This window comes from Vigna unguiculata, chromosome 11, assembly GCF_004118075.2.
Source record: "Vigna unguiculata cultivar IT97K-499-35 chromosome 11, ASM411807v1, whole genome shotgun sequence".
NCBI lineage: Eukaryota > Viridiplantae > Streptophyta > Magnoliopsida > Fabales > Fabaceae > Vigna > Vigna unguiculata.
The window spans coordinates 29,354,536-29,365,016 of record NC_040289.1 but is presented as its reverse complement, the minus strand read 5'-3'; the positions used below and the strand labels follow the sequence as shown (position 1 = coordinate 29,365,016).

At 32.4% G+C, this 10,481-nt stretch overlaps 1 protein-coding gene across 1 annotated transcript; it reads right to left on the bottom strand.

Moving 5' to 3' along the window:
- Window positions 1–4,633: 4,633 nt before the first annotated feature.
- Window positions 4,634–9,517, bottom strand: LOC114168187 (transcription activator GLK1-like). The gene is given in 7 exon segments (XM_028052924.1): window positions 4,634–5,134; window positions 5,759–5,863; window positions 6,120–6,176; window positions 7,261–7,557; window positions 7,968–8,108; window positions 8,526–8,722; window positions 8,725–9,517. Coding segments are annotated over 7 exon segments (1,239 nt in total). The 5' UTR covers window positions 9,017–9,517; the 3' UTR covers window positions 4,634–4,984.
- Between the last annotated feature and the right edge of the window lie 964 nt (window positions 9,518–10,481).

The following is a 10,481-nucleotide window of genomic DNA, read 5'->3' as shown; positions in this document are numbered from 1 at the left end:
GCTTGCTTCCATTTCTCATGCCTGGACGGCGGGGATGGAGCTTTAATTGAATCTACACTACCACTGTCATCACCAGAAGCAGAACATGCCCTAATCTTTTCTCTAATCATTTTTTGTTCTTCACCATGAGAAAGTAAATGTGGAGTCTCATTATGTGCTTGTATGAAAGTTACTTAGTATTTAACATTATATATAATAAATAGTAACAAAATAATTATAAGTTATAATACTAACCTCTTATTTTTCACTTTCTCGACTTTGTAGAAACCATTGCCAAGTTTCTTCATCAATGCGAATGTACTTGGTTCAAGGACTTTCCCCTTTTCTAGCATCATATACATAAATTGTTGTCAAATTTGATTTAAATTAATGCCATTTGGTAGCAACCGAAGAAAAAATCATTGACTTCAGCGTTCTCACCTTAGGGATATAAAAAACCATTTACATATATAAGGACAAAAATATATATTAGTACATCTCCTTATATTTCAAAGTAAGTTTGAAAAATTTACACAGTTTCTTATCAAAATATCTTCCCAGATGATGTTTCTCTCCTACTCGGTAACATGATCCTAAGATGGAGTCAATATAGATATCTTCTCAAGAGCCACTACACATAGATAGGTGTTAAAAAGTTATGCATTAGGCCTAATTGCCCTACCAATGCGGACATCGACATTCATCGGTGTCCTGTCCCCATTAGCTAACTTCTTGAAGGCTTTTAATCTAGTAGCTCCTTTGCCAGATCTCTTGGGAGGGCCTTCATCATCAGGCATCTTCTTGTTTTAAAATGAAAATGACAAACATTAATAAAAAAAATGAAAATGACAAACATTAATAAAATTACTTATAAATAAAGGTGATAAATATAATTAATAACAAAAAAATTGATAATAAATCGTACATACATCTATATTCCTTCGGCATGTAAATGATGTAAATGATTTTATTTAATCATTATTGGTGTAAATGATTCAACCTCACAAATTTCATTGGCTTGTTCATGTTCGTTATTGGTTTCTTTTTTATCGTGTAATACAACATGCCAATTTTCAGATACAAGATCGGCTACATAGAACACTTTTGAAGCTTGATATACCATAATAAATGGTTCATCTTCATATACTACCTTTCGAAAGTCAACCAATGTCATTTCCAATTCATCAACTTTCATTAGTTTTATTGTCAACCCATATGCATTTGAAAATAGGTACAATATGGAAGATAAAAAAATATTGACCTCTTCTTCCATATGTTAGTCACACTTGTCTTTCTTTTTTTTTTTTCCAAAATCTACATGAAGACCTTTAACCTTCTCATAAATGTGAGCACCAATTAATGGAATTGAAGAAATGTCATGTTCTTGGTTTCCATTGAAGGCCTTCTTCAATCTACGATATGGATGAAATAGATTTAGAAATCTACGATGTTGAAGATAGATTGTTTTCCTCCCACGTGTTAATTGCTCATATGATGTGTTTTCTTCACAAATCGGACATGTTCTGTAACCTTTCACATTATAACCTGACAAATTTTCATATGCATGAAAGTCATTGATAGTACAAAATAACATGGCATGAATTTGGAAAGATTCATTGGCAAACCCATCAAAGACTTCAACCTCATCATCCCATAACAACTTCAAGTCATCAATCAATGGACTAAGATAAACATTAATATCATTTCCTAGTTGTCTTGGACCAGAAATCATCATAAATAATATCATGTACTTTCTCTTCATACACAAACACGAAGGCAATAAATCACTAACAAAATGGGCCATGAACTATGGTCGGTACTTAAATTCCATAAGGATTCCTTCCATTCATAGCTAGTTCAACTTTCAAATTTCTTGATTCATTTTTGAATGTAAGAAATTATTTATCAATGTTCTTCCATTACATAGAATCTATAGGATGACTAAGTAGTCTATCACATTTTCGCTTATCAACATGCCATCTAAGGTTTTTAGTATTAGTTGGATTCATAAACATACCTTTAAACCTTGGAATTATTGGTAAATACCAAACTACCTTTGAAAGAGGGTCGTGCTTTGTGACCTCATCATTATTCTCTTTGTCACCATCTTTGACCTTATAACGTGACAACCCAAACTTGGGACAACTTCGTAAGTCCGCAAACTCTTTTCTATATAAAATACAATCATTAGGACATGCATGAATATTTTCATATTCCATACCCATCAGACAAAGTATCTCTTTGCCTTATATATTCGATCAGATAGTGTATTACTTTCAGGAAGCATTTTCTTTAACAATTGAAGCAATTTTGTGAAGCTTTAATCAGTCCACTCATTTAATGCCTTCAAATTTATCAACTTTAACACTGCTGATAATTGTGTGAAATTAGTTGAACCAGGATATAATAAGGTCTATGCATTTGTAGTCATATTTTCATAAGTAACTTTAGCAAAGGTTTGTACTCCAACATCACAGAACATGTCCTCTAATCTATCTTCCATTGTCGAGTACACAAATTCATGTGTTTCAACCACAATTGGAGTGTCTACCAATTCACCATGTCACATCCATGTTATAGAATTCTTCAAAAATCCACCAAATAAAAGATGTTCCCTATTTTCGACAACATCCACTATTCTCTCATTCAAACAATTCACACAAAGACACCTTATCATTCCTCTGCTCTACTAGCATGACGTTGATAGAATTCTATAAACTCCTTAACTTCTCTCATAATCGTCACTTATACGGGATAAATTACTCCAACTCTGATCCATGTACGTTATGTAACAAATAATAATTTCTATACTAAATACAAATAATACTCGATACCAAGACTTTGATCAAGACACATTTATAATATTCAATAATTCCAACACCAAATATATATAATAATTACAAGAGACAAGACACCCCGAATTCAATACCAACACGTTGGAAAAGACATTATTCCTAATATTCAATGAAACACATGTGTTTAATTTAAAAAAATAAAAACTAAGAATAATCAATTTACAAACTAATTATAGATATAAATAAAATATAAATTACAAAATTACAAAATAACTTACCTTTAAAAACGAAGGCGGCTCTACCATGGGAAAGGAGCAACAATGGCGCTTAAAGAAACGTGGAAGGGAGGAACAACGAACCAAAACCAACGGTGGTCATGGGTTCAGGATGAGAAACACGCACCAGTGGTGGTGGGGGTGGCGACGCATGCAGCGGTGACAACTCCAGTACCATTGGCTGCTCGACCAGCGGTGGGGGCGACGTTTCACAATGGCGGTGGGCAGCTTCGACAGTGGCAGCGACTGCACGGGAGAGGAAAGCGTTGACGGTGGTCTGTAACGACGATGTCAGTGACAAGGTCTGTAGGCGATAGAGGGAAGAAATTGAACAGTGGTCGCAAAGGGGAAAAGTGAAAAATGAAAAATGAAACTTTTTATCAGCTAATCAACGACGATTAAGATTTAACCGTCGTTATTCGAACATTTATAAGGATGGATTTTAAGATGAGCGTTGTTTCGGTTTTCCATTTAAAATAACCGTCATTAAATTGTTATATTTATTTACTCCCATGCCATCGCATTTCTTTTGACTACGTCTACGCTGCAACATCGTCGATAAACATGTTGTAGCTATATTTTACACTAATGTGGGATCTTTTTATATCTGGAAATTAACTCTCATATTATAAACACTTGCTCCTATCATCTCCATAGAACCTCCCTATCCTCCTCCTTTCTCACAAAGCCATCAAACCCCCATTTTTTTTTTCTTGATCCTTGAAAATATAATTCACTCTTAAAATCCAAAATCACAAACCCTCAATCCACTCAAGTCCCAAGTGAAAAAACTTAGTTTCTAAAATCTATAAAGAAAATTGTTGAATTTCTCACAAATTTCAAATATATATGTCAACTTTAAAAACAAAAATTACCGGGCATAAGAATTGAAAAGTCCTTGTCATAGCCATATTTGGTTTATTCACTCCGACAAAATGCAGAAACTGAAAGGTGATATTACAACAATTTATAAATTTCTTAAAATATTAGGAATTTCAAAAAAAGCAAAAAATTTATATCATATTTATGACATTACTAATATAAATATTATTCTATGGTATTCTAGCATTATTATTATTTATTTAGTTTTAATTTTAAGAAAATAAACACTTTTATATGTCTTCAATTTTTTTTAAAACATAAAATCATGAATATTTGTTTTTAAAACTTTTAAGTTATAGAATCCATAAATATTTAAATATGTTATTTATATATTATATATATTGTATTAATAATGCTTTCGTATTTAATAATTATAAAAACAAATTTTATATGCTCTCCAAGTTTATATATATATATATATATATATATATTATTTACTATAATTTCACATTTTTCTTTATGCTAAAAAAAAACACTTATATTTTCGCACTTTTTTTCCTTTTTCATACAAGGATAACTCTTTGCACATATATGTCACTTCTATTCTTCAAATCTCATAGTTCATAATAAAAAAGAAGAGAGGTAAATATAATTATTATTTTATCTTGAATTTTATTCTCAAATGTAGGGTGATGTTAAAAAATAAGTTGAAATCCTAAAGTGAACACTCAATCAATTAGATTTTTAACTGAAAAAGAAACATTTGATGAAAGCAGTAAATTTATTGAGATTTTCTCAGCTGATGAAGCTATTACAAAAATAGCTGCCTTTACAACCGTACACGTATACAAAATGGCTATAATCACCACACCATGATGAAACCACCAACTCATGCATTATAGCTCAGGGAAATTAGAAAAGTTCTTGAAGTTTTTTCTTCTTTTCTTTCTGGTGTTGAAAGTAAAAGAAGAAGCACATGATGAACTCACATAGTAGCTTAGATGTAACATATATGAAATGCAACATCTAATTGATGAGAAGTCGTCAAATTAGGGTTAAGTGTCCTTCAAAGGACACCAAAGGGAAGAACATTCCCTCAAAGGTTGCTCAATTTCAAGCACTGGAAGGTGGAATGTTTGGAATCCCTTGTCTCTGTAATTCACTCATCACACTGTCAATTGCTGGAGCCTTCAGTCCAAGAGGTAATGGCAGCCATGGCTTTGATAAAACATCTCCAATAGCTGCATCTATGCTCTCTTTTGACTGCAAATTAAGATAAACACAAAAAAGTAATCAGTCATATGGAGTTCTACTCTTTTTATGTAGAACAATCACACGCAAACACATCCATGAGAACCTACAAATGTTAGATAGCTAGACCAAGATATACTTGTGTCTATGTGGAAAAGAAGTGATGAAGCACAATCAAAGGAAAAAGCAAAGAAACTGAGGTATGTAATTCATCATAAGAGTCACTGTTAAAAGGAAAACCTAATTCACAATTCTATGAACTTTTCCACATGCATATACACATGTTTATGTTTATGTGGGAAGAAAATACAAAAACAAAAAGAAAAAAAAGAATTAGGTTATGTATTAATATCATCCTATATATGTATATATCAGTGATAAGTGGTAAAGTCAGAAGAGAGAGTGAGAGAAGTTTTACGTTCAATTTTCCTACTAATATTTGAAAGTTTACAAAGTTAGTTCGAAAGATTTGGAAGGAAAAACGAAAGAGGTCGTGAATTCAACTACTGCATTAACAACATACTAACTACTAATAATTGTGGATAAAAAAAAAGTCTGATAAACGGTGTAAAATTGTTCTGTACTTTTTGTACATAATCATTGAACTAAAAAAGAGAAACAAAGATAGAAATCTACCGGGTGAAAATCTAATAGAGGACGAGGACCATGGATGGCAATGCTGTGATCTGCTTTGTACATGGCATGGGGTGGGATGCCAGGGACATGGTGAGTTCCAAAACCCTGCATGATATTTGTATTTTCTCTGTGGTGAGTGAGCCAAAATTACACTGCAATATAGTATATGCATGTGTTTTGGTTGCCAGAAAATGAGACAATTATTTTATACTACTGTATAGTTCTTGTGTTTGTGGTTGCAAGTAAATATGACAATAACATTATACTGTAGTGATGTTCGTGAAATGATTCCAGATTTTAAAGATAAAGTTGAAGACAATTTGCATGGCTCCAAAATAGTAAGGCTGTAATGAGTAGTTACCGTTGGTGTCAGAGGTTGTGGGTAACAAGCTGTTCCTGGTATTAGAGCATTTGGAGCCTGTTTCAAGACATATATATGAAATCTTAGACAAATAAGAAAAGAGGAACCATAAATAGATGTAATTTTATTTTGTTGCAAATATTAAAGTTAAACTACGATGTCTGTACGAGTGACTGTATTATTGAAGATACTGTAACTTTTATGTCAGTGGCTTATTGCAATAATGGTATTTCATGCAATGAAAAATTATCATAAAAAAGTGAACTTTGTATTTGTAATGAAAAAGGAAAAGCAAAGGGTAATAAAAGATAATATCAAACAAGTATAAACAAAAATTGTCTGTTGAAATACCATTCCATTAATATAAACTCAAATTAGTCTCTCTTTTTTTAATAATTATTTGTTTAGTTTTCTGTCTAGTTAAATAATAAAAGTATTATTAATAAAACTTCCTAAACTATTAAGAGAATGAAAAAATAACTTTCATTTTTTGACTCTCATTATTTACATTAAATCACATCAATAAATAAAAATTGAGAATAAGAAATAAAGAAATCATAGTATTATAAAGAAATCATAGTATTATTGTACGAATAGTTTTCCTAAGATGTTGCCTTTTATAAACAGATAGGAAATGAGAAATAAAATCAAAAACAGATAATTTGAATTTGAATGAAACTATTACAAATTATACTATAATGTTTCAGAAATAAATATTTTCCCGTTTAAGATCTTCCAATCAAACTTAAAGACTACTGTTAATAAAATTCTTTTCGATCAAAGGGTTGGCAAAGAGACAAGAGAGAAGTGGTTTCGATATGACGGCATGCTTGAAAAGATAAGGGAAAAAAAGAAGATAGATAATGATATAATTTTTTAGTTAAAAGGAGAACTGATTTCTACATATAAAAATATGTTATGCATTATCAATATAAAACAATCAATTCCAGTATATACACATTTATATAAACATTTATAATAGATAATAACATATAGTACGATTCAGATATAATTAATTGATAAAGTAAAGCCTACTTTATACTGTTGCACATGTGCCTGCATAATTATTGAAATGAAGTTCAAAATTTGAATAATTAAGAGTTTTTCAGAAGAAAGAGAAACAAAAGTTGAGAGAGTTAACCCGTTGGTGCCAAAATGAAGGGTCATGTGGTGGTGCAGGTGATGGCCATGAGAGTGGTGGTGAAGGTGGAAGGTGTTTGGGCCACACGTGCATGAAGGAATGGTTCATGGAGGGGTGCCCCCACACGTGTAGAGGTCTAAAATGGTGCATTGTGGTCATTGGAGGAGGGAACCCCATGGTGGGTGCTAGCCATGGACTCACCTCTCTCTTCCCAACACCATACATGTTTCTCCTTTGACTCCAACTTGCTGCTTCAGCCTCACGAGCCAGAAGGTGTTTCCTATGAGATCTATATTTCTGCATTCAAACACAAAAAAAAAAAAAAAAAAAAGTTTCAGACACCTTTTTCTCAAATCCTGCTTTTCAATTATTATCATTGATTCAAAACCAAGCATCTAATGTATGGAACCATAGGACAAACAAAAAGTCCAAACTTTGGCCACTGCATGCGAACAAACTGGTGTGTCATGTCGCATATCAGTTAAAAAAATATTGATTAAGAGACAACTTGTGATTGGAGGTTTTATGTTTTTAATGAAACGGTGTATTAATTGCTTGATGGAAACGCGTTTCTTTGTTGTCCTTCAACCATACATATCAGAAAAAAAATTCTTTCTCATGTTACAAAATTATCAAGATTTAGAATGAAGCCTTAGCTTAATTAAAGAAATTATGAGTACACAAAAAGATTAAGTTAGAGGATGTACTTGAAGGTGACTTGCAATGTTATGACGAGTTAAACAATCGATTCCCATAATCTCCAAAATTCTTGAAGGCACTGCTTTGTCCACTCCTAACTGTTCCACAGCTTGCACAAATCGCCTGTGCAATTCTGGGGTCCAATCCACCTACACATAACCCAGAAAAAAGGAAAGCATAAATACACACACTACTTCAAAGCTCAAAAACTTCTAACATAAAAGAACTATTAGACGCTGTTTTCTCTTCATATTTTTACTTTGAATTGGGTTTTTTTTGGTTACAATCTGTTTGATAAAGAATCTAAGTTTCTATCTTTTCTAATGCTAGGCACTGATACTTGGAATTTCTCTCTCTCTTTACACCCTTAGGGTACCCGTGAGTTTGTGATACAAAGGGACCTTGTCATGAGTCATAATTGAGACAGTGACAGAACCTTAAGTGTTAGCTCAGTTGCACATGACTCGTGTCTCATGACACTAGCTACCTTCACTGAAACCAATCGTGGAAGAGAAAGAAAAATAAATTAGCAGATAAGTTCAAAGTACAACAAACTATCTAGCTACCTTCACTTTTCTCTTCCCGTGAGGATTATTACTATTACTATTATTCTTCAACTGACCCGATGAAGATTTTCTTCCTTTTCCACCTTCTTTTGGCGCAGGATTCACCACCACCGGTTCACCATTCTTGCTCCGGTTTGACCCCGAGTCTTCATGACCTGAAGCAGCACAACAACTTTTGTCTTCTTCTTCCTTTTTTTAACAGTGAAAACACAATTCTGGTCGTTCTCCTCCTTCGATGAGTTCATCTCCGACGACTCTTCCCCGGCGCTGACGGAAAACTCACCAAACATCTCCAAGTCCGGCAAGATATCTCCGCCGACGTCGATGCCGACGAAGAGATCGTCGAAGTTGATGCTCTCCAACAAGTTCCCTTCAGAAAGTTCATCGAAGTCAACATCATCTGATGCTGTTTTTGCTGCCTTCGAGAAACCCTCCATCTCTCCTTTGTTCTTTTCATCTTTGATGCTCCTCAAAGGTGCCACGGCAAGCATCAATCCCAAATCAACACTCTATGTTACGCGAGATTGGAAACTCCAATGATATGTTACGAGAAAAACTATATATATATATATATATATATATATATATATATGTAGATATATATATCAACGTACCCTTTTCTGAATCAGTGCTAGCTAGTTACATATATATGTATATATACATTAACTCACGTGCATGGAATGAAAATGTAATACAGAAAAAGGGTAGGAAAAAGTGTAAAAGAGAAAGGGTAATGGGAATTCTGGTTTGAACTGAATCTGAAGGTGTGAGGAGAAGGGATTGAGCAACATATAATGGTGTGTGGAAAGGTTTTATGTGATGTTCCCTTTTTGGAAGTGCTGTGAAGGAGAATGGGAGATTGGATCTCAGCCACAAGTTTTTTTTGGCCGAGTTTTGTTTTTATGCTTTTCGTTTGCAAGTGTGCGTGTGCTACTTGCACGGTTTTCTCTGCGTCCATTGTATTGCATTTGTGGATGCCCTTTTTTTGAACAATGAAATTATAAGGGACTCCGTTTGCTTTTTTCTCTCATTTTTTTTGAAATATTCACTTGAAAGTGCTCATGTGAGCTTTTTGTAACTATGTGCACAAAATGAAGAGAGAGAAAGACGTAGGTGGCACAAGCTCATCAATGGTGTGTCTGATCCTAACAGTGTTTCACAGTGGTGAAAGGGATGTGTGCTGCGTTATTGTTTGCCATAGTGACAAAATTCACTGCTGTATTTTTTGCACTTCTAGATAATAGCTACGCATACGCATCTTGTTTCTGTGATGATCATATTATTGGAAAAACTGCAGAGCTTTTAAACTTATCAGCTACACACGTCTCCATTATTTAAACAGGGAGATGATAGAAATCTTACGACTATAATATATAAATAATTATAATTTTTTTATAAGTTAATTTTATAAGATTAAATTCAATTTAAAATATATTTTTGACGCATTATTTCACGTAATCATAATTTTTTTATTATAATCTGAGTTAGAGTTTGTTTTCTTGATTAATCGAATATATATATATATATATATATATATATATATATATATATATATGTATATATGATATTTTAAAATATTTTATGGATATTTATGAATAAATTATTTAGTATCTAAAGTTGTAATATTTTTGTGATGATAATAATTTATAATTTTTTATATTCATAATTTTAATATATATGATTTTAATTTAGATCACTCAATAAAAATTATATATTTATCATCTTTTAAGAATGTTTTTACACTTTTCAATATGTAAAATATTGTATTTTATTATTTTTAAAATAAATGCATCAGTGTATCAGATACATTTCATATACGATACACTACACGTATGTAACCGTGTATCGCATCATTCCACATAATCACAATTTTTTTATCGTAAATTTGAGTTAATATTCGTTTCCTTTATTAACCAAGCCTATCTCTCTGGTGTTGAAATTAGGATTTATTTTGGC